The sequence below is a fragment of the Miniopterus natalensis genome, chromosome 2 (assembly GCF_054644295.1).
Source record: "Miniopterus natalensis isolate mMinNat1 chromosome 2, mMinNat1.hap1, whole genome shotgun sequence".
Lineage (NCBI taxonomy): Eukaryota > Metazoa > Chordata > Mammalia > Chiroptera > Miniopteridae > Miniopterus > Miniopterus natalensis.
The window spans coordinates 2,955,438-2,979,489 of record NC_142082.1 but is presented as its reverse complement, the minus strand read 5'-3'; the positions used below and the strand labels follow the sequence as shown (position 1 = coordinate 2,979,489).

Genomic DNA, 24,052 nt, shown 5'->3' with positions numbered 1-24,052 from the left:
GCTGTTCTCTCCACATCCACAGGACCAGTTTCCCACTTAACACGAAACTCCTCAAACAGAGGTTACAGGAGCCAAAGGGCATGGAGGAAAGTGTGTTATGAAATTCCCAAATAGTCTGTAAAACTCTAAACTGAGTCTTCACATAGTCACAGCTGATTCTGTTATCATAGAATAGTTCTCCCACCACACAGCAGCATGATACCTGGGCTTTGGAGAGAAACACAAAGCAAACTGTGAAAGCTAATCCTAACCCTAACCTAACCTAACCCTAACCTAACCTAACCCAACCTAACCCTAACCTAACCTAACCCTAACCTAACCCCAACCCTAACCTAACCCTAACCCTAACCTAACTCTACCCTAACCTAACTCTACCCTAGCCCTAACCTAACCTAACCTAACCCTAACCTAACCCTAACCTATCCCTAACCTAACCCTAACCTATCCCTAACCTAACCCTAACCTAACCCTAACCTAACCCTAACCTATCCCTAACCTAACCCTAACCTAACTCTAACCTAGCCCTAACCTAACCCTAACCTATCCCTAACCTAACCCTAACCTAACCCTAACCTAACCCTAACCTATCCCTAACCTAACCCTAACCTAACTCTAACCTAGCCCTAACCTAACCCTAACCCTAACCCTAACCTAACCCTAACCTATCCCTAACCTAACCCTAACCTAACTCTAACCTAGCCCTAACCTAACCCTAACCCTAACCCTAACCTAACCCTAACCCTAACCCAAGCCTAATGCTCGTCAACACGGACGAGTGCATAGGCTCATTCAATACTTAGACAGTTTACATTTAGAATTCTGGGTGTTCTGCCTATTTGCTAAATGTTAGGTGGAAATCAAAGCTACAAACGCAGTTTTCTGATTTACTTTTTAAAGTTTAATCAATGGGATGAGTCATTTAAAACTGAGGCACGCAAAAACGGCATGGACAGCAGCTTCACATTAAAAGGACTTCTTCTAAAGTTCTTTTTAAAATCACTAGATGAAGGGATTTGCACAGTAACTAAGAAAACACTAAACTGTGGTAGTTCGAGATGTTATTATTCAACTTTCCGGAAACTGACATATACACAGTCAGCGCGACTTCAACGTGAGTTCATGATGGGCGTCTGCAGACGGAAGCAAAATCCTCCCTCCCTTCTGTGTGCGGCCCCCAGGGCAATCTGTACTGGTCACGTATGTGGCTGAGTTACTTCTAAAACACTGAGATACTTAATCAGGAATATAGTGAGTATAAAACAACAACAGAGACTACTGGTTGTGTGTCAGATTTTCTATTACCATTGCAGAGGTGATGCAAAAATCTCTGGATGTTTTTACAATTTCCAAATTAGAGTAACTCACCTGTTCTTGCTAAAATTATGAATGGCTTTATGTTTCCTGATGCTGGCATATAACAGCAGTTTTCGATAATGTCCATGAGAATATAGAAATTATTACTTGCTTTTATGATATATAAAATTGCTGTCCAAAAATTCTAACCAAACTTCTGTCAGCCTCAGATAAAAACCTGCCTTTCTCACTGCTGACTGTCCCCTGCACAGTGAGCTTCACGGCAGCGCTAGCGAGTCCACTCTTTAGCTGAAGTCACTACTTACGGAAAACTCAGTACACGGTGGATCAGAGAGAACGCAGGCACACGTAACGACACGCTCTGACCTCTCAAGGGTCACTACCAGAGCAGGTGCTTTAATTTGTGAGCTGAATTAGCTGCTATTTCACGCTGTAGAGAACCACAGCTCATTTACTGTACACCTTTACGTGGAAAATCACGAGTGCTTTTCTAACCAGGTTATAGGCACTGTTACAGGAACTGTTTTCATTACTTTGTAGTTAGGTTTTATATGCGATAACTTGTGTAAGTAAATTGGCATTCTGTAAAACAGAGTGAAAATAGTTAATACTTTCTTAATATAGAGTTGGCATTCTAATAAAATAGAATGTACATCTTTAATTAAGCAGTTCTTATAAAAGGAGATACCTGTATCCATCAGATGGAAAGCTAAAGAGAACAATCCTGGATGTGAGTAATACGTACATGAACAAGAACCGAGCAGCAGCAAACGTTAACTAGTAAGCAGCAATGCAAAGGGTTTCTGGTTTATGAAATTATAGACATTCTGGAAATTAAGCTGCTACCTCCATTATGCTTTTAAATTTGTGGAGAGCTAATAGCCATGGGAATGACAGATCTCCCCTGGGAATAAACCTGATCCGCATCCTCTGCATCAGAATCTGAATGCTGCCCTGGCTTCTGGTTCGCATGTCTACACAGCTATGGACACAGAAAGGAAGAACTCCTGGGGGGCAGTTACAGGAAAACAGAACTTTTACCGTAAAAGCAACTAAGACATAAAGTCAACTGAAAGATTTTTTAAAACTCATTTAAATTTACCATCTATTCCTGTTTGCTTTTTACCTTTACTTTAAAAAAATCACATTTACTTAGACTGGATGATGGCTTTTGGCAATGGAGACAGCCACCTTTGTGGATAACCTGAGTCAGGCCTCAGGCTCTGGGATGGCCTAAGGGAGTCACAGCAACTGTGCACTGACCACTGCAGCTCGGGACCGAGGGTCACTGGGCACTCTCGGGGGGCGGTCAGCATGAAGCTGACTGGAGCCCGAGGCTGGTGGTGGGGTAGCTGGACCTTCTGGTGGGGGAAGGAGGCTCTCCCATCACTGCACACACTGGTAACAAGAAATAGCTCTGGGACGCCTGGCTCCCTATAAAGCCCTAGATCCGGGGAGAAAGGGAGACTGGGGAGTATTGCTCTTTTCTGGGTTAACCCCGCATGAGGCGGTACAGTGTGACAGCTGCCGTCATCTGAATGTGTGTCCCCGATTAATAAGTCGAAACCAAGTCCCCCATGTGACGGTATCTGTGGGTCTTCGGATGGTGATTAGGTCGCGAGGGCAGAGCCCTCGGGAATGGGACCTGAGCCCTTGCAGAAGAGGTCACGGGGGCTCCTCCCCCTTCCCCGTGGACCGGTGAGATGCCAACAGTCACCCAGGACGCCAGCTCCATCCGACACCCAACCTGCCGGCGCCCTGACCTGGAAGTTCACAGCTTCCAGAACTGTGAGAAATGCATTTTATTGTTCCTCAGCCACCCAGGGTGTGGTACCTGGTTACAGCAGCCCTAAGTGACCAAGATGCCAGCTGAGAGAGTGAACTTCAGAGACGGTTCACGTTGCTTTGAATCCTGGCTCTTACCACATACTGAGACCAGAGGCAAATCAGTATCCACTGTGTAGTATCTAGTGAGTTATTACAGGCAGAGAGCTAAATCCGTGCCAGGCACACAGCAAGTGGCGTGGTCAGCTGCTGCTGTTACCACCTGCGGCGCTCGATGTGCAGTCTGCAGAGCCCCAGCCTAAGAGCGGGGGGTGTGCAAGGGGTGGACGGCAGGGTGGTCAAAGTCCTAACCAGCAAGCTTATTTAAAACTTCTCGAGGTTCTAAGTAATTCAGTAAAAGATAAAAGTCTAAAACCATCTTTATTCAACACATGCCCATTGAGTGACAGCCTCGTACCTTTCCTAAAAGTCCCTCCCTAATGAAGGGCCATAGAACAGGCTCTGCAGGTGTGAGCCCAGCGGGACCAGGATCCCCGGTTACCCCGGGGCCTTTCCAGGGTCTGGCTCTGAAAGTGTTGCCCAAGCTGGGGGAAGTAGCTTGTTCTAAGTCACCAGCTAAACCATTGTTATTATTTCTCTCCATTGGAAAGTGACTTTATTTTCCAAACCTTAAACCAAGACAGGAGATTGGACAAGAACCAGTGTCATAGGTGTGCAGAATGTGAAGTGTGGGCAAGTGTGGTCTCGATCATCTAAACGTACACATGCACTGTCGCAGGTGCTCCATGAGCCTGGGGTCACACGGGATCACAACCGGGCTTTTCCGAGTGGGTCACGGGGGCCTCCACTACCCAGCCAGGGCACCCTTTCTCCTCCCCATCTCACCTTTTGTTTAAAAAGGAGACCTGTGTACCCCAGCACACTTATCAAACGCAGCCTGCAAGACTGAAAAAGTGGGTTCCGTCGCCGTGAAATTCTCTGCGTTTGGAATTCTTACCACATTGGGATGGTCATGCATTTTCTCGCCAGCAGTTCCAGGGCGTAGTGAGTGGCCCGTGCGGCCGAGCCTCCCAGGACTGTGCCCACGCAGACCGCCAGCTCCAGCTCGTTCCCGCGGACCAGGGCCGCCATCGCCAGCTTGCTCGGGAGGAAACAGTGTCCTCAGTGTCAGAGACGCTGGGCAGGGCCACCGTCCCGCCAGCTCAGCGTAGATAAGGCCAAACTAACCTACAGTCAGTCAGTCCTAGAAAAAGTGAATTACTATTTCTACCCAGTGCGTAAGCATAACTGCAACTTCAAGGGGAAAAGCTGATAGAGAGACATGGAAAATATTCTATAAGGTTAGAATGTAGGAATTTAGAACCCTTGCTCATATTTTTGTAATTATTAACAGTCTCTCTGAAATATCCTCAACATGTCCATCAGAAAAAAATGCAAAAAACATAGATCCTTAAAAGCTTCTTAAGAACTGAAGGATGAGTGTCAATTATCCCCTAAAGCGAGGACGTCTAAGGGTCCATAAAAACAGAACCTGTATCTTTACTTAACATTTCCCTCGTCACATTAGTGGGTCAAGTGGAAAATACCCTAAAAATATAACTTGTGGAGAGTATACTGAAGTGTTCTTTAAAATAAGTGCTTGCCCGGCCGGCGTGGCTCAGCGGTTGAGCGTCCACCTGGGATCCAGGCGATCGGGGTTCGATTCTGGGTCAGGGCACATGCCCGGGTTGTGGGCTCGATCAATGACTCTCTCATCATTGATATTTCTCTCTCTCCCTCTCCTTTCCTCTCTCTGAAATCAATAAAGATATATAAATAAAATAAAATAAAATAAAATAAAATAAAATAAAATAAAATAAAATAAAATAAAGTAAAGTAAAATAAAGTAAAATAAAATAAAATAAGTGCTCAAAAGTCCGGGGTGCTGAGTGACGTGCAGAGGTTCCCCCCGACCACCCTACTTCCCCCGGTCCACGATGAGACACTGCACGTAAGCTCGTCACAGACGCGTATCTTAGGATGAAATGAAAAATGGAAGCACGGATCTGAGAGTCTGTAGGCTTGGAAAACCTGCAAAACGGGATCTTACACAGAAGTGACCCTATGTTTCCCTCAGACCCCGCGATACACCTCGGGAGCTTTCCACGCACACAAACCCGAGTGACATGCACCTCGACGTCGTCTGCGGCCAGGTGGCAGCACGCGGCCAGCACTGCCCGGCCGTCCTGAAAGTGCCACTCTGCCAGCTCCTCGCTCACCGTGTGCAGGAGCCTAGAGAGAGCAGGAGAACATTCTAGATAAACGCAGGATCCCCCCGGAAAAGGGAACGAACGCCCTTTCATACAAGCCGGTTAAGGGACCGGGGTTAACTGGACATCCTCGATTTGGGTATAACGCCTGGTTTGGGGGGAAATCAGGAAGGCAGGCTTTCTTAGTAGGTGAGCTGAACTCAAACTTTTCAAGATTTAGGTGGCGACTGGCCCACGGGGACTGTGTGTTAGGTCTTCAAGATGCCAGATCTGGAAACAGCAGAGAGCAGCGGCACAGACCCAGGGACAGTGTCAGTCCCAGCACATTCCTTTCTTAACATGTGATGATCCCTTTTCACTCGGCAAGTGTCCTACAGGTTCACATTTCCTATTTTCTGGGGTGAAAGAGGAGCCAAGAGAAGAGCCCGGGGAGGCAGGTTACTAGATTTGAAAAGGTCAGAAAGCTGACGAATTCTAATTGCCGTTTCTTTTACAAACAACCATGTGGGCTTCGTAAAAAGAGGCTGAACGGTTACTCTAGACACTGAAACCGGGGTCGTGGGATATGAACAATGCTACGTGACACCGTCCACACCGGTTTACAGGAAACACGAGTGAGCCGCTCACGCCCCTCCTCCCAGGTCTGCTCCGTTTTACGTGCTCAGGGGCTTGGCCTGCAGTCTCCGCACTGAAAGTCGCGTGCAGAGTGCGCGGACGCTGCGTCCACCTGGCTCGCCTGTCCCTGCGCGCCTAGGGACAGGTGCTGCCAGGGACCCAGGCGGGTGAGAAAGGCAGGGAGGACACGGGCCAGCCACGTCCTGTGCACAAAGGGGGGCGAACTGCGCGGCCCTCAACTCCCCCCAAAGGGAAGCCAGCCGTCAGAAGTCCTGGACCCAAACACAGAATCCACCGCTCACTTGTGAAAGTCCCCCTTGCGGACGTCGTCACAGCGGGAAGGTCCTTTAGGCGCAGGAGCCTGGAAGGTTTGCATGTTTCCCTCGCAAGCGGCCTGGGATTTAATGAAAACTTGAATTTACCTTCAGCTAACTGTCGGCAACTGATCAACTTCAGACTAGTATTTTGAACAAAGTATTCCTAAGTCATGTTTGAAACTTATACTACGATTTGGAGATACCCTCAGAATTTGAAAAAAAGAAAAGGAAGTGGCTGCTATTGTATCAACGTGCAGGTTCACGTGCCCGGTCACCAGAAAAAGCTGCTCAGGCTCACGGAAGCGTCAGCAGCAAGCAAGGCTCAGAGTATCTGGGGATCTAAACTCAGTCCAGTGTGGCCCAAGCACAGAGACGTTGACCAGAATGTCGAGACCCAGGCCGGAGGCGCGCAGAGGCCGCCACCCCCGACTGCGCCCGTCACGAAGGTGCTCAGTCCCCAGGGCCCCTCCCTCCTCCGCCCGCCAAGGGCCGAGCGTGCGTGTGACACGCGTGTACCTGGGCGACCAGCAGGGCTTCTTTGAGCTGACCCCGGGCCATGAAGAAACGGAGGAGCTTCTCCACGTCGCCGGTGGCTATGCAGTAGGGAATGACATCATCATTACCTTCCCGAATTAACTGGTCGGCTCGCCTAATAAAACGAGAACAATTTCTTTTTTAATAATATAGTAATTTCAAGGTTCTCAGTTGGACTGAGATTTTCTGAAATATCTAAAACTTGAAGCAGATCTCATAAAGCTCTTTAGCATGTCACTTTTAAAAAAGACAGATATGATCAAATCATACATGGAAGACCAAGTTTTCTGAAATAATAAATACTATAGGTACTGTTTTCCCTTAGACTACCACATATTTTCATATTTTAAATGTACTGAGCATGTCAGGGTTTAAAATTAATGCAGCTTCTCTATGCACTTGAGCAATCCATTTTCCTGAAAATAAGTTGTAGACTGTGTACATGTGATGGGAGATCTGCTCCCGGTTGGGTTAATAAATGTGCGGGTGTCTACTCAAAGAGAATTTTAGATGTTACAATGAACACAACAATAGAGAAGCTTCTAAATGCAAGTAGATTAAAAACCATTAAAAAAATAACACAAGACCATGAATAATGGTAATAAAATGTAGAGTATGGTGAGTGACCCAAGCCAGGTAATTAAAAAAATGTTCCAGCCTGGCCAGCATGGCTCAGTGGTTGAGCATCGACCTAGGATCCAGGAGATTGGGGTTCGATTCCCGGTCAGGGCACATGCCCCGGTTGTGGGCTCGATCCCCAGTCGGGGGCGTGCAGGAGGCAGCTGAGCAATGACTCTCTCATCATTGATGTTTCTCTCTCTCCCCCTCTCCCTTCCTCTGCCTGAAATCAATAAAGACATTTAAAATAAATATTTAAATAAATAAATAAATAAATAAATAAATAAATAAATAAATAAATAAAATTTTAAGAAATGTTCCGGAAATGTGGAGGGGACGGGGGATCCTGACGTTGAAGGTTACGAAGGGCATACGTGTGTCTGTCTCTGTCCCTCTCTGTCCATCACTACTCATCTCAGCTTCTCTTTTCCTGTCCACGTCCCAGATACTTTCTCGAAGGCCAACCTAGGTCCTTCCACTCTTAATGTTTAACCTGTGTGTTCAACATTAATCTGGTTTATTTAATTTATGTTGGCATTTGCACTAAATCACATTTCAATGGCCGATCTTTGGGCAGGTGCAGTAGACACACTTTATCTTGTTTTCCTGGCTCGCCCCCGTCAATCATCTCCAATTTACAGGGTCACTGGGGTTCTTCCCACACCTCTATTTTTACCCTGTGACCCTGGTTTCCTTGTTACAGCTGATTAGAGACAATATTCTCTTCCCTGGCATTTGGAACTGGGACTGAGAGACTGTCAATCTCCATGGCTGGGTCTACAAAGTATAAACTTCAGAGCTGCAGGGGGACCGTTTTCTGGCCACCGAGTACAGCAGAGAAAACCCAGTGCTCGTTTGCAAAGATAAATGAAAAAGAGCTTCTGCTGAGGTTTAGAGAAACTTGTTTTGTGGAATAAATGTCCTGTGCTAACTTGACCTGTTGAGGTTTCGGTGGGAGCAGTAACATTCTCAGCTGCAGCGAGGGCCCGAGGAGGACTCTTTGGGATCCTGGAGCTTAGGGAGGGAGCCTGCAGTTCGAGGGCTGACACCAGCCTGCTGCTGAACTTACAGCTGGGGAAGTAGGTGCTGGGGACTCTACTTTCCCACAGCAAATGCATCAATCCATCGGTGATCCATGCTTCCCCTGATTGATTTTTACTTGTACATGTGAGTTGCAGTTCATTTTTTTTTTTATAAAACATGTACCAGGAAATAAAAATAAAAATTTTTCATCTTTGATGCCAGATATAAAGCAAGCACTCATTAAATAGCACTCTATAGGCCCAGCACAGTGATTAGTACATAGTAAGCACTAGATAAATATTTGTTGAATGAATGAATAGACTAGAATAGAATAGAATAGAATAGAATAGAATAGAATAGAATAGAATAGGAGAATGGTCTTGAGTCATGGGTTAAAATGTGTCCCCCAAAAAGATATGTTGGCATTCTAACCCATGTTAACTTATTTGGAAATAGGATCTTTGTCACTGTAATTAGCTAAGATAGGGTTATCCTGGATTAGGATAGACCCTAAGCCCGATATGAGTAGTGTCCTTATAAAAAGAGGGACATTTGGGCACAGAGGCACACAGGGATAATGCCCAGTGAAGACAAGGCAGAGGTTGGCGCGAGGAGTCTGCAAGCCCAGGGTGCTGGGAGAAAGCATGGGCCTGATCCTCTCAGAGCCTTCGGCAGGAACCAACCCTGCCGATGACTTGATAGCAGACCTCTAGCCCTGGAACTGAGAGAGAGTAAGTTTCCGCTGTTCCAAGTCACCTGGTTTGTGGTACTTTGCTATGACGTCCCTAGGAAACTAATACATCTTAGAAAAGATCTTGTTTACTACATTCTTGAACAAGGACATCGGGTTGAGCGTGCTCGGTGTTGAAACTCCCTTCATCGTGGGCTCCTCCCGAATGTCCATGAGAGGACATGGCAGGAATCGTGCCTACGAGGGCACCCCTGAGATTCTGAGGAACTATTCCACAGGCACCTGGTGACCTACAGAAAACCTTACCACGCGCTGTTCTTTCAATCCTCACCCGAGATGATCTCCTCCATTGCTTTTCAGGGGGAGTGGAAGGGGAGGGGGAGAGAGAGAGGTCGATTGGCTGCCTCCCGCATGTGCCCTGACCGGGGCCAGGGACCGAGCCTGCAATCCAGGTACGTGCCCTTGACTGGAATCAAACCCAAGACCCTTCAGTCCGAGGCCCGACGCTCTAACCACTGGGCAGACTGGCGAGTGCACCACTCATTTTTCAATATCAACAAGTAAGCAGTGAGTATGTTTATGGATCTGTGGTTTCGTCCATTGACACGGGGACATCTGCCTCCCACAGTCTTTATCAGATATCAGGTCAAATACAAGAACAGCAAAATAACTTGTAACCAATTAATTTATTATATCAGAAGATATAAATTCAGCTATTATTTAAAATAACATAAAAGTAAAAATCTCTAAAACTGCCATATTTACCTGTTTCTGTGTTAACATATTTGAAAAGATCTACTGGCCACAGACTCTGCCTTACCTCTGCATCAGCTTCCTCCAGTATTTCACAGACACCCCTGGTGCGACTGACAAGGCCTTGTCCCACTGCAGGAGAAGAGCAGAGCAGAAACAAGCCGTTCGATTGCACCAACTCTCCACAGACCTGTTTTTAATGGACTCATATTTATAATACAAGATTTCAGAGTATTTTTAGAGTATGTGCATTTCCAGGACCATTTCTGTGCTCTACTTCATTCATTCCACAGACTATAAATATTACCATAGTTTGAAGTGAAATAAGATATGTAAATTCTATTATTTAGCAGGGAAAATCCTAAACCTAGTCCTAGACACAGGGAAGAGAGCTAGGGAGAGGGAGAGAGAAAGAAGGTGAGGATCAGGGAAGGGGAGTAACTAAGGTGTGTAGTTTGGAAAATATATTAACTGATCTTCTAACACAACACCAGAGGGCTTTGTTCTGCGGTGTTCTGTGTTCTATGTGCAAAATAATACATTCTGAAATTTTTATTTCACTGTTACGTTTAACAAATATAACATCTGTTTCTAGTTTTATTCTTTCCCTGCCTATTTTTTAAAAATATTTTTTTACTGATTTCAGAGAGAGGAAGGGAGGGAGGGAGAGAGAAACATCAACGATGAGAGTCACCAATCGGCTGCCTCCTGCACGCCCCCTGCTGGGGATTGAGCCCCAAACCCGGGCCTGTGCCCTGACTGGGAATCGAACCTGGATCTTCTGGATCCTAGGTCGATGCTCAACCACTGAGCTACACCGGCCGGGCTCCCTACCCATTTTAATAAATTATATTTGTTTTAAATTCTTCCTTACAATTGATAATACCTGTCTTCATAGTTAAAAAATTAGACTAATGCAGAAGCTCACTGCTCAGTCAAGGCTGACTGACTGTTTGAAAATAGGGGGTTCGGTGAATTCAAGGGTAGAAGGGAAGTGAGGAAAATATTCCAAAATATCACCATATAAATCAACACTTCATTTTATTTTATTTATATTTATATTTTTAATCCTCACCCAAGGATATGGGGTTTTATACTGACTTGGGGGGGGGGGAACATTGATGTGAGAGAGAAACATGTACCTGCCCCGACCACGAATCAAACTCACAGCCTTTTGGTTGGGGTGATGCTCCAACCAACTGAGCCACCAGGCTCAAAGCTTTGTTTGAATTAAGGCTTTCCAAAACAGAATTCTACTGCAATTAAGGCTATAAAATTGGCAATTAGCCTGAAAATAATAAGTTAGAGTTTAAACAGGTAATTTTAAATATTATATTATTTATAATAATCATGTTACCTAAGAAAGGGCACTTAAAATATGTTTTTTAGAGGAAGTTTGTCTATAATATAGTGGGGGAAAATGGAAAAAAGAAGTAGAAATGTAGATTAAATTAACTTCACCAAGCTCCTTCAATAAAAACAAGTTTTGTAAGTGGAAAGATTAAATGTTTTTCTAATCTCACAGTATTAACCTTACAGAAATGGAAATGACTTGTCAGAAGGTGATATATGAACAATTATAAAAACCCACATGTTCCTAAAGAATTTTAAGCACAGTTTTTGCATCAAGTTCATCAATAAAGCTGCACAACAAAATTATTAAGCTCCATAAGCAGATACCTGATTAAAGGATCTTTAATTAAATTTGAATTAAATGTAGTTTAAAATCATATATGCCCAAATACAGAACTCAGAAAGATAAAGAATTAAATAGTTCTACCAAAATTTATTTATTTTCACCTTGACTTCTGATAGGTGCTATTCTTTTAAGTAGTGCTCTGTTAAAAAGTAACTTTTTAAGTCATATCTTCTTGGTAAGTAAAACCTTTACCTTGCTCCTACATTAAACACTTTTAGTCTGCAGCGCCTTTCAATAACATTTTAAAAGACAGATTTTATTCATTTAGGTCAAGCAATAATTGTCTCTAATGTATGAAGAAATAAAAAGGTGCACTGAATTTAATTTTTGTGTAATATTTTATTATAACTTTATTGCTTCGTTTTACTTTATATGCTTTATATGTATCCTTAATATCATGTTGTAATTATTAAATGAGCCAACCGAGAGCTTTTCAAAAATGACCAAGTATGAAATGAGTCCATGCCATTCTAATCTTTTTTCTCTTGGGGGGGTGGGAGAATTTTGTTTTTGTTACAGTAAATGCACATGCAGAAAAATGAAAAGCTCAGTAAGTGCCCACACACTGAATTCACTCGTGGAACCAACACCCAGATCAAGAACTGGGAGCCTCCCAGCTTTTGCTCTTTGGTCCCCACCTGCCTCCCCAGCGTAAGCTCCGTGCGGAATTTAACAGGATAGCTTCACCTTCGCCTTCCCTTGAAAGCTGTTTTGTTCAGTCCTCTTTAAAATCCAGATGTGTCATCAGGTGGCCCTCAGGAACCCTTCCTCTGGCCAGTGCGGGATTTAGTTACGACAAATAGCATTAGCAAGGGCTTCTGGGGGCAAGTTTGAACAGGGCTGTTCTTTAGGAATCAAAGATGCCCGCCCAGGCTGCGGTTCTCAAGCCTCCTCGTGCATGAGACCAGCCCGGAGGACTGACGCAGGCTCAGAGCTCCGGGCTGCACCCCCAGACTTTCTGACTCTAGGTCTGAGGCAGGAGACGCATGCCCACCAGGTTTCGGGGTAGTGCTGACGCTGACACCCCGGATCCCACTTTCACAGCCACGGTTCTGAGGCGCACACACCTGACATCAGACTGGCCGAGATCCAGTTAGATCTGGAAACCATCAGCTTAACACTTAGTATTTAATCAGTACCTGGAATACTTTGCTAAACCCATCAACTTTGCTTTAACAGCACATTACCTCCCCAAGTTCAACCATCAGCTCACAGTATCTCTGAATCTGTCCCAGTCGCAGGTGTATCTCCGCGGCCTCCTTCAGTCTTTCCTCCTTGGTCGGAGCACCGATGCCACCGCCGAACTTGGACATCTTGACCGTTGTCAGCTCTTGGGCTTCAGACTGGTGATACAGAAAAGAAAGTTTTTCTGAATTTTGTTATACAAGAGCCAACACACGGCCATAAAAGCATCATAAGGATACACAGCTTAAAAATGCACAGCACTGCAAATGAGACATTTTAAAAATCAATACTTTTTCTCTATAACACAGGATAGCTCTTTAAACACAGCCTTTGGGTGTGGGTGAGGAGTGGGGCCTGGGTGTGCCCCGTGTGGGTGTGGAGAGGCTACATCCCAGGGTCCTTACAACTCCCTGGGGGGCTGGTTATACAGAGGCCCAGAGGCCGAAAGGCAGAGAGTGGTGATGATACACCCCTGGTGGAAAAGGCATACACGGGCCTCTAGTAAAATTAAAATCACTGGCTCACTCTAGCTGGCTCCTCCACTGTCAACAGGGAACTGTCACAGTCACTCCGTGTCTAGTCCGTGCACAGTTCTCTCCATGCTCACGGTTGACAGTTCACGGGGAATATAACAGCTGTTTCTTCTTTCCAGCCCCAGGTCTGGTGTGTCACTGTTACTGCCTATTGCCCAGGTATGAGATAACTAATAATTTTGCATTAAAATTCAATGCAATCTATATAATAAGATCAGTTTTAATAAAACACATCTCAGCATACAGCCTCCCAGGCCTCGGAGGCTAGAACCAGAGGTCGCACAGCACCCTCGCCTGGCTGCAGGGTGAGCGGGGGCGTTTCAGGTAGCTCCAGGTGAGCTCTGAGGAACTTCACCAGGTTCAGCCTGTGAGAACTCTGGGTGCTCATGTGTCTCGGATAACGCACTCTCAGCCGCACTCTCATGCTCGGTTCTTACTGAAGGCCTGTCGCCTCCATGTTCTCTTATCTCACCCTGCCAACCCTAACTATATAGAAGTTTAAAATAAACTTCACACTGTAATAGCGAGGAGGCGAAACTCATCTGCGCCGGCGCCCATCCTTCTGCTCGCCTCACTCACCGTCCTAAACTTAACCAGATGCTTCAGGTGCATTATTCCTCTGCAGTAGTCCTGGGGAAGCAAGCTGTCGTCCTGCCCTTTGATCACGGCCACCAAGTTCCACAGATTGTCACTGCCACCTGGAGGCTGAAAAGTTGACACAGAATGAATAACCGAAGACGTAATCATGACTGAGAAACCCACAGCTTTTTGCACCTTCAATCATACACGGCAGGCGCACTGAGGCTGAAATTAATGAAGGAACCACCAGGCTCCATCCCACGCAGTTTCCGGCTTCCACGCGCTTCCTCGCACCGTGCAGGCCCACTCAGAGGGAGCCAGGGGGCAGGGTGACACATGTAAACACGTGGTGGCTTCATGACAACGGTTGTGATGATTCATTCCGGTGCAGGGGAAAATGCTCACACCTAATTCCTGAGATACTCACTGAGAAACACTCTGAAAACCACCTGAGCTTCTTGGCTCGCGGGTCGCCGGCTAGCTTCTCTATTTCCTGCTTGATGTCTCTGGACACTTTGCCACACAGGATGGGGGGGGCGCCCGGCAGCACCGCGTAGTCTGGGGACAGACACAACCCGTGAGGAAAGGCTGCTGAGATGGGAATGAAGACAAACGTCTGGGAGGCGCACATTTTCCCTACCAGTGTTGCCGATGATCTCCTTCCAGGGTCTGTCCGCCAGGATGCTTATGTGTAAAGGGGAGGTTAACGGCGCCAGCGACCAGAGCCTCACTGTGGAGTCCCGCGAGCAGGAGGCCATGGTGAAGGGGCGGCTCGGGTGGCAGGTCAGACCTGGGGGAAGAAGGAACCTCTTAACCAAAGCGAACACTGAGAAGTTTTGTCTATGCGGACCTCATCAAACGTTTACAGAACTGAAGTTTTAAAGAAATCTTTCTTTCTTGGCTGAAAATAATATAAGAAACTATTTAGCATACTCTATAAATATGAATACAAGTGGAATAATTACTAGAAAGCAAATGGTCCTGGGTTAAAATGCTGAAATTATATTTGTTTGTTAATACCAGTGGGGTGCACATTCATCTGTGAACTGATGGAGGTCCTAGCTACAAGAGTTGGGGCCCTTTCCATTTAAACTGTCCAGAAATGGGGTTCTCTCTCACACTCAGTCCCACATGCGTCGCTCAGAAGGCCACTGGGGTAAAGCACACAGATGCAAATGGCTAGATTAGGGTTACTTCTTTAAGGGGTCATTTTTGCAACCTTTTTTTAAATCCTCACCGGAGGACATGCTTGAAGAGAAACGGGGAGAGAGAAGGAGGGAGAAGGAGAGGGAGAGACATCATTGGGAAAGAGAAACATGGATCTGTTCCCTCCCTACGTGTCCTGACCGGGGATCAAACCTACAACCCAGGTACGTGCCCTGACCGGGAATCAACCAGCAGCCTTCTGGTGCCCAGGACAACACTAAACAAACGGAGCCACACAGTCTGGGCGCATTCTCAGCTGGCCTACTCACGCCCAGCAAGGTTTGGGTGCCACAAACGAGTACAGGGATGTGCAGAAGATAAAAAATCTGATTTTCCATATGAAACTCAGTAACATTAAAAAAGCCACACTACTCTATCTAAGAACAGAGGTAAAGGAATGGCTAAATAAGCTATATCTATACTATTTCTGATTTCCTGTTTTACAACTTACTTCTGAAGTGATAGTAAAGAGGGGGAGAAAAATCCAAGCCATACACGCAAATATGTGCATAAGCATGTGTGTGCCTGTGTGTGTGGGGGGGGGGGGGGAGACACAAATACACCTGCAGAGGGAGGAAGACGCTACAATGCCAACAAAAGTTATCTTCTGCAAATTCCTGATGACATTTTTATTATTCTCTGTGTATTTTCCTAGTTCAATAATAACATGTATAGTTTCTAATAAGAAAATGTTATTTTAGAATGAAACAATGCAAGACTTCTTAAAAAATACTGTACTGCTCAGAAATTAAAATCATTAAGGCGGCAACATCTAAAAGCACAGGAGAAACCCTTACCGTAGACGTCTGCACAGTGATCGCACACGGTGTCCAGGCAGGTCCCTTCTCGCGTGTCCCACACCTTCACGGTGTAGTCCCAGCTGCCAGACACCAGCAGGTACGGGAGCTCGGGGTTCCACAGCAGGCCCCGCACGGGGCCCGAGTGCCCGCTGAGCACCCTCACGCAGGCATCCTGAGTGTAATCCCAGATCCGAACGGCCCTGCAGCGGGGGAGCGGGGGCAGCACCATCCGAGTCAGGGTCGGTCCAAAGCGTCAACACGTTCTCACCAAAGCACAGCTGTTACTTCTCAGTATATTAAAAAACACTGTATGTTTCAAGACACGTTAAGATTCTCTTCTTTAGGGCAGATGGAAATGAATAACTAGGCTAGAGCTAGCCTACTCCAACATACAGTACTTTCCCCTTGACCTTTGCTGGCCATTTGCTAATGATATCAAATGTACCATTTCACAGTTTATATGTTTAAAAAATTGCTTTCTTAAAATGAAATATTTGGAACAGATAAAGGCAAAGAGAAATAAGATTAATAGAAGGATATGACAAATTAAGAACACTCAAATTATCTGTAAATCTGAAAATACAGTATGCATGACAATGGATATTACCTGAAAAATCGATTCATATTTATGGTTTTATTAACACAGAAAGTCACCCTTCATGCTTCTGTCAGTATATTAAGTTGCTCATTCAGTGTGGAATCACTCTCAGACCAAATTCAAAATTTAAATACAACTGGATTCATGATATGACTTGAATCTACTGATTATATAAACTATGGATGTTACCTAAATAAAATTTGAATTCAAAATCAACTTAAGATCCCCAAATGTGAGCTTTACTTGGACAGTTCATACTAATTTTTTAGTCACAGATTTATATCAACCTGATGATACCGAAGTATTAATACTTCAAAGGATATGTTACACTCTAAAGGAAACACATTATATATTTTTATTTCTTTAAGGCACATCTCTTCTGCTTTTCCTCTTATCCTAGCACAGAACAGTGTATCCAGATATATCAAGACCTATTTGGGGTGCTAATTTCTTATACGTGTTCAAATTATTTTGTTTGATATGACACCTCCACATATAAGACTATATCAAAGTGATTGTTTCAAAATACTTTAAGGCTACCATGGGGGGCACTAGAACAGGTGCCCTTGCTTTTATGGTATAAGGTAAATTAGGCGAACATCAGGCACTGAAGTCCTAAAGTGTATTTTTTAATTGAACATAAGAAAAGCTTGCATGTGCCCCACTGAACACAGGACTGCCCGAGGCCTCCAGGCTGAATTCTGTAATAAGCACACTGGCAGTTAATGATTTCCCGACAATTCTGACGTTTATTTAAAGACGTGAGATAACACGTTAGGTAGAACTACCACCTATAAGCCCAAGAGGACGGATCACCAGGATTCAGTGACGCCTTTCAATTTTCAACACCCTAAGTCAGTTATGTGCTCACTGCTGTCTTTCTGACAAATATTTATTAGACAGTAATTGAAGATTATAGTTTTTTCATGTAGAATAGAATTTAGACTCGAATGCATGTTAGGAGACTGAAGTGATAACCCATAGAAATCCCACAATTATTCTCATTATTAAATTTGGATTTATTGCAAAATTTCAAGAAAATAATACTTAATTTTCAATATTAGGCCTGAGGTTACCGTATGCTATGACTTTTACTTGAATAAAGTAAGAATTTTCTTATCTAAATTTATCTCATATTCAATAGTGACCAGACTGTATTATGCGAATCTATCTTGTTTGAATATATAGACAAGATTCAGAAACTTTCACAAACCCCCCAAAATGTTAAATCACTCTCATTTCTAAAATATCTTCTCTTCATGCTAAGATCCATAGTCATCTTTACTCCCTTTTTAATGAACGGAGTCCAGCTGTTTTCCATAATATACGGACAATGTTAAACGCTTCTCTATATCGTACAGACGTTTGTTTCTGATCTCTTTCCCTTTCCCAAAAGATCCTTTTAAATTTTTTGTTTCTATTAACTTTGCTATTAGTGAGATAGAAATAAGCATCCATAGGAAGTAAAATAAGAAAACAGAAATCATGACTATGCTGATAATATAAGCACGGCAAATTTAACTTACATTTGGTTGAATGAATTTAGGGACTTGTTCACTGCCAACATATTGAGTATATATTTAAAATATGTCCCATGTCAGTTGGATCATGTAAATAAGTGCATTTCTAAAAAATTATAAGCGTATGATTTTTAAGGACTAGGAAATTGGAATCGCAAAATACTTACCCATCATCAGAGCCACTGCAGAGAATCCCCTCCCTCAGTGGGGACCACTTCACGTGGAAGACCTTGGCCGTGTGCCCACTGAACACTTTCAGGGGCTGATCCGAGCTGGTGGCCACGTAGTAGACGCGGATGCTTCTGTCTTCACAGCCAGTGGCTATCATGTCTCTGAAGGGCCACCGATGGCACATGGGAATATGGAAATACGAAAAATGCGACGTTATTTGTGACTGATAATTTCAAAACATACACAGTTCTAATTTCTGACACTAGAGGGTGTGAATTCTGAAACTGACGTAGGCTTTTGCAGAAACCCCCAAACAAACAGACGTTACTGGTTTCATGGCAAGAGGGAAGGTCAGACAGCAGAACGTTTAGATGGAGGGCCTGACAGTAACTCATGGCCGAGGGGAAATGGACTCTGGGAGGTGACAAGGTAGGACACCGGGGGAGGAGCGGCCATGAGCTCATTCTGTATATAACCTCTAAGGATGTGCAATAAATTCTTCTGCATTGACTGGAAGAAATACACAGACCCATCACTGTGTATAAAATGTGATTTGATTCAGAACACGCATAAAATAAAGTAGTAATATTTTAATATGCATATTTTCCACCTGTAATCTGGAAATGAGCAAGGTTGATCCTTCAAAACCACCCACACAAGCTCCACAAGCTGGGAACTGCTGCAGCGGGGAGGCCTTAGCATCGGGTGGGGGCAATGGGCAGTCGGGTGGAACAGTCCACTGCAGGGTCCCTAAAAGGGTTCGAGAACGGACGGCATTGCTCCGGCAGAATCCACACCACACGGATGGGCTGATTTCCATTTTTCATGAGTTAGCCACGTGCTTTATCCTCACGCATCAGAACGCAGGAAATGGATATTTCTAAGTCATGTAAAAACTTCATGAAATGAAAGTGGACACCTAGAATAAATCAGCAATCACAGAGCCAGGCAAGTGGAGCACCACCTAAAAAGAGCACTGAGTATTGCCTCTGGGAAGAACACGGAACTTCAGGGTCCTTCGAAATCTCAGAAATGTAATTATTACTTATTTCAGGGAAGAAAATACTCACTTGTTGTTCTGGCTCCAATCACAGCCAAACACGGCAGCAGGGTGTTTGTACCTGTGCAGCACTTTGCCATCAACGGTGCGGATGATGCTGAAATTCGGTATAATGTCAATAGGAAGAAACAGCGTAAATGCTTCGTTCAAGGGAACAAAGGACTGTGTAAGTCCAATGTAAGTATGTCAGGGTAACGCCTCGTCTGCTAAGCCCCGGGAACATTCGGAAGTGCCGTAAACGTCATCACCCATTATGAGCCTATTTGCATCACATTAATCACGGTAACCCATTCGCATCCATTCGAAGGTGATACACTTGACTTAGAACCTATTTCTGATAGAACTGTTTCGATTGAAGAAAAACACAGTTTACACATATATTTTAAATCATAATGATATAACTAACATATGTATTAGATATCCAGCTTCAAAACTTATATTTAAAACAACTCGTTCATAACGCTGGTCACACATACTATCATACCAAGTCCAAGATGTGTAGGTTGTAGCACTTCTCTGCATATTCTAAGTGATATAACTAAAAATTCAAAGGATGCCTTCTCCCTAAAAGGAGCCTATATACTTTCAACTGCAAAAATAAAAGAAGCTCTAATACCTATTCCATGATACCATAACGGAAGGGCTACTGAGTCCTTCAGAAAGAAAAAAAATAAGCTGTCTACAAACCAATGTATTACAGGGTTTTAAATGTTCTTGGAAAAGACATCGTTAGGCCACCTAAACTCCTGAGGCTACGGGCGGGGTGGGGACCACGCTAACAGGTGTTTAGTCGCTGCCTAAGGTTATTCATCAATAAGGGGAGCCCAGAAAGTACACGGTAAAGCTAATTGGTGTCACCTAATCAAAAACCGCTTAGGCACACTTTTCATATTTTAGTTTATATCAACTTGCAAATAGCTATTTTCAAGGGAAAATCACTAAGTACTGTTTTTTCTGAAAATTTAAATTTTCTGGTGAAGGACTTTGGTTTCCATAAGTCCTGTCTTTTCCACTGAAATTAAAATTTGAGAGGGAGGAAACTGGCATGAGGATAGCAAAACCTCAGGCAAGACGAACTACTATAATCCAACCGCCACGAACGTCTGTATCACCGTGAAAGACGGCGGCCCCTTAGCCAAGGGGGGCGTCATCTGATTAGAGCCATTTTTTAAGAGGCGTTTCCCACGCGAGCCGCCCTCCTTCTGAAGGCTGCTCCTAGAACCAGCTCCTCCAGAGCGGTGAAGACGCTTCCAGAGCCCCTGGTGCCTCCCGAATCCCCTCCGAAGTGAAATGCCGCTCCCTCGAAAACCCGACAGGACTCATTCAGGCGCTTTGTGAGAAGGCCCGCGAGTCTCTGCGGCAAGTCAGCCTTTTCGCTATAACTCAGGCAGTGTTTTCACTTCGCACGCAATTGCTGGTTTCTTTAGTTACTTCTGAAGATCATTTCATTATTATTTATTACTGATACATCATAGCAGTATAGCATACGCCTGTGTGGACTTATACAGGATATTATGAGAGTCGGGGAGCTGCACAGATGGAATCTCATCAAATGCTAACCTCCCTGCTGACAGGATACAAGGGGCAGGGCCTGGTGCCTCTTTTGTGAGCTGTGTGATCCCACGCACAGCCCAGGACTCACCAGAAGCCGTCCTCGCCGCAGGTTGCTAGTCTTTTGGAATCTTTGTGACTCCAGGCAACGCAGAATATTCCATTTTTTCCGTGCTTCAAAAAATGCAAAATACCTATCAATAGGAAATAATTCACCCCTTTTTTCTCTTATTTATTTACTTCTCCTAAGTATTATTTTCCTACGAGGAGCTTGCTTTAGGTGATGCTAACAGAGGTGTTACTGCACACAGCAGAGAACTGAAGATATACTTAAAGAATGTGTAAAGTTGTCACACGTAACCAACAAAGTCACCGTTTTAGAACATAAATCGGGTGGCTTCTGGCTCTTTTCTGTGGACACAGGTCAAGGGCCAGAATCTACTTGCCGAGACATTTGCAGAATTAAGCTCTGCTTGACGCCTTCTCCTGCAAACACGGGGCTGCAGGTGAAGTTACCTGGCCGCTCCCTAACCCAGGGCAGCCAGGACTATCCCCTAAGAAATGCTGCAGGCGACTGTTACCTCTGATTGTTCTCAGTTTCAAAGTTTTACTTTCACAGACACAAAGGAGAGCGGATGTAAGATCATCTGTACAACAAATGACTACATTCATCTGCTCGTCTGCACCCGTGGGAGAGGGACAGAGTCCCAGCTGCTGTGCTGAGAACTTTCAAAACACAAGAAATCTGTTATACTTGGGAATGTCACTCCTCACCTGGGTCGAGGGTGAATAAAGGTCACAATCAACCCATTTCCAAATCTGATTAAAATATTTCAATCTTATATGGCACTTAAATTGTGGCCGCCTTACGGGGAGGGCAAAGCGCCTCTTTATCCTGAGTTTCAAGGCTGCTGGACCACGGTGGTCTCTAGTTTGCTGTTTTACCTCCTTGGAGGTCAAGGCGGGGAGGCTTATAAAGATGGATACAAAAATGAGGCCACCCTTACTGTACCCTCCTTCAGCCAAAGGAGCGGGGCCCCCCGGCTTTGTTATCCCATGGAGTGCACTCTTCCACGTGGAGGGCACTTGGGCTCTGGAATACCCTGCATTTCCTGTGCGAGCCTTGTAACTGCTAATTCAAGCTGCCTAATAGCTGCTAATTCTCCCACATTCATTCTCCCAGACTGGAGCAACTTTATACTGGTCTTAACCAGAAAGACGGACCGATACCGGAGGCGTCCTTAGTGCTAAGACGCGGGGCTGCTGGGACGGGCGGGGCGGGCTCTGGGGCCGAAGGGAAGATATTTTAGGTCACAAGGTGCCTTAAGAACAGATCGACAGATCTGACACCCAAGGATAAAAGTTTTGGATTTAGGTCAAAAGTTTCTTTTCCAGGTTCCCTTCTTCCCCGTCACTGCTTGTTGGGGTCGGTGCTCAGGGGAGGGAGGCGGACTGAGAGTGCTGCTGTTACGGGGGAAAGGGGAGGCGGGGAGCAGTCCTCGGGGTTCCTCTCCTGACCCACGGGGGCTGGACTTTCCCCAACTCTGCGTCGGTCCCATTTCTTCAGAACCCCAGAAGATCGGGGCTACTGGGTCCTCAAAGGGAGAAGCCTTTTGTATAGATGGTTTTAATGCCTCACATATGTAAGCGATGTTCATATAAGTTACACATTTAACAAACTTAACAGTCATCATTTGAAATGAACGAAATTCCAAGACAGCGAGAGGCAACCCGAGCTTCTGCCCTATTTCCCGTGACTCGCACCTGACACACTGAAAGGAGACGGGGAGTATTTTCCAAGCGTTGGTGGCACTCAGTGCACTACGGATGACAACTGGGCTCCCAGCAGAAGTAAAAGGCCCGCCTGCGACACACAGCGAGGAAGGGGAGGGGATTCAGGGCTTGTCACGGGATAAATAAAGGGTTTAAGAACTGGAAGGGAAGCTAGGAACTTATGTAACCCGACGTCCCGGCCTCAGTGAAGAGCCTGGTGCGGGGGACAAACGACCCCCGCCCTGTGTCGAGAGTGAGCCATCACGGGAACTGGGACCAAAACATGGGACGCGCTCTGAGCTTAGTCTCTTCCAACTAATGAGCGTTCACCGAGATAACCGGGGGAATGACTCAAAAATCCCAAGGACCTAATGCCACCGAGGTGGGTTTTCATACCCAAGACGTAGCTACGTTGCTCAGGGTTCATTTCAGCACCCACATGTCCTCGGGGTTCCCTCTAGTTCAGAGCGTCACGGCCCCTGCTGACTGACCATTAAGCTGAGCACCGCAGCGCCCTCACCTCGCTGAAGCGCTGCACCACTTTCCCCTTCCCCACGTCCCAGATGAAGGCGCCCTTCTGGGACGTCGCCCCGGCGATGCAGTCCAGGTCACCTGCGGAAACGCTGCATGAGACGCTGCCAGAAATGTGCTTTCAAAAAAGGAATTTTTGAAAAAGACTTGAGATTTGCAAAGTAGTTCTTTAAAATTTTCGTATGGAAATCATCAAATGTTTGCAAACAGAGAGAACAGCATGAATGTATCCATCCTACAGCTTCAACCATTACCAAAGCGTGGTCAGTCCTGTTTTGTCTACAGCTCCCAGTGACTTTCTTTCTGTCAACCGTGACATTACGTCCTTCCATCAATAAACACTTCAGTGTGGACATCTATATCCTGGTTATGTGTGGGCTTTAAATTAGTATTTTACTAGTAAGACAAATAAGAATTCTACATACTTTGTAAAGTGAAATTCATTTAAGTGTGTATAATTACTTATTATAGGGAGATAATATTTTGGGAGAAAATGTCAGAAGCTCCGAAGGACACCCCCCCATAAATGAAAGTGTGAAGGTGGCCACATCTTTCTGAGATCTAACAAAAGACCCTATTACAGCATAAAAGTCCTACAAAATCACAGAGGTGGAGTTCACACAGAATTAATCACATGGTCGCAGGTGAACCATGAGGATCTATAACCATTCATATGTACAAAACAGCCGTATCAGAGAAAGATATGTATTATAATTTTCAAAAAAATGCTTAATTTTCATATATTTGATTCACATGAAAATTTTAAGGAAAGCTTTCATGTAAAACGTGTTATACTGTTAAAGGCAGAGCTATACAAACGCAGCTAAAATTAGATGGTCACCACCTGATTTACCTTGGCTTTTCTATATGATCACGTCATAGGAAAGGGCCCAGAAATCAAAGTGACTATGCAGGAAGTCTATGCGGGACCCCATACCCCCTAACCT

At 45.0% G+C, this 24,052-nt stretch overlaps 1 protein-coding gene across 1 annotated transcript in view; it reads right to left on the bottom strand.

Annotated features, from left to right (window-relative positions):
* The window catches only part of WDR17 (WD repeat domain 17), a 69,856-nt gene that overhangs the window by 15,054 nt on the left and 30,750 nt on the right, over nucleotides 1–24,052 (bottom strand). The window contains exons 9-22 of the mRNA XM_087814063.1: nucleotides 23,095–23,186; nucleotides 20,893–20,975; nucleotides 19,261–19,347; nucleotides 18,187–18,351; nucleotides 15,899–16,101; nucleotides 14,536–14,685; nucleotides 14,323–14,453; nucleotides 13,896–14,021; nucleotides 12,786–12,941; nucleotides 9,967–10,031; nucleotides 6,797–6,929; nucleotides 6,266–6,357; nucleotides 5,271–5,370; nucleotides 4,097–4,236 (exon numbers count right to left, since the gene is read on the bottom strand). Coding sequence (XP_087670189.1) covers nucleotides 4,097–4,236; nucleotides 5,271–5,370; nucleotides 6,266–6,357; nucleotides 6,797–6,929; nucleotides 9,967–10,031; nucleotides 12,786–12,941; nucleotides 13,896–14,021; nucleotides 14,323–14,453; nucleotides 14,536–14,685; nucleotides 15,899–16,101; nucleotides 18,187–18,351; nucleotides 19,261–19,347; nucleotides 20,893–20,975; nucleotides 23,095–23,186 — 1,723 coding nt within the window. The remainder of the gene's footprint in view (nucleotides 1–4,096; nucleotides 4,237–5,270; nucleotides 5,371–6,265; nucleotides 6,358–6,796; nucleotides 6,930–9,966; nucleotides 10,032–12,785; nucleotides 12,942–13,895; nucleotides 14,022–14,322; nucleotides 14,454–14,535; nucleotides 14,686–15,898; nucleotides 16,102–18,186; nucleotides 18,352–19,260; nucleotides 19,348–20,892; nucleotides 20,976–23,094; nucleotides 23,187–24,052) is intronic.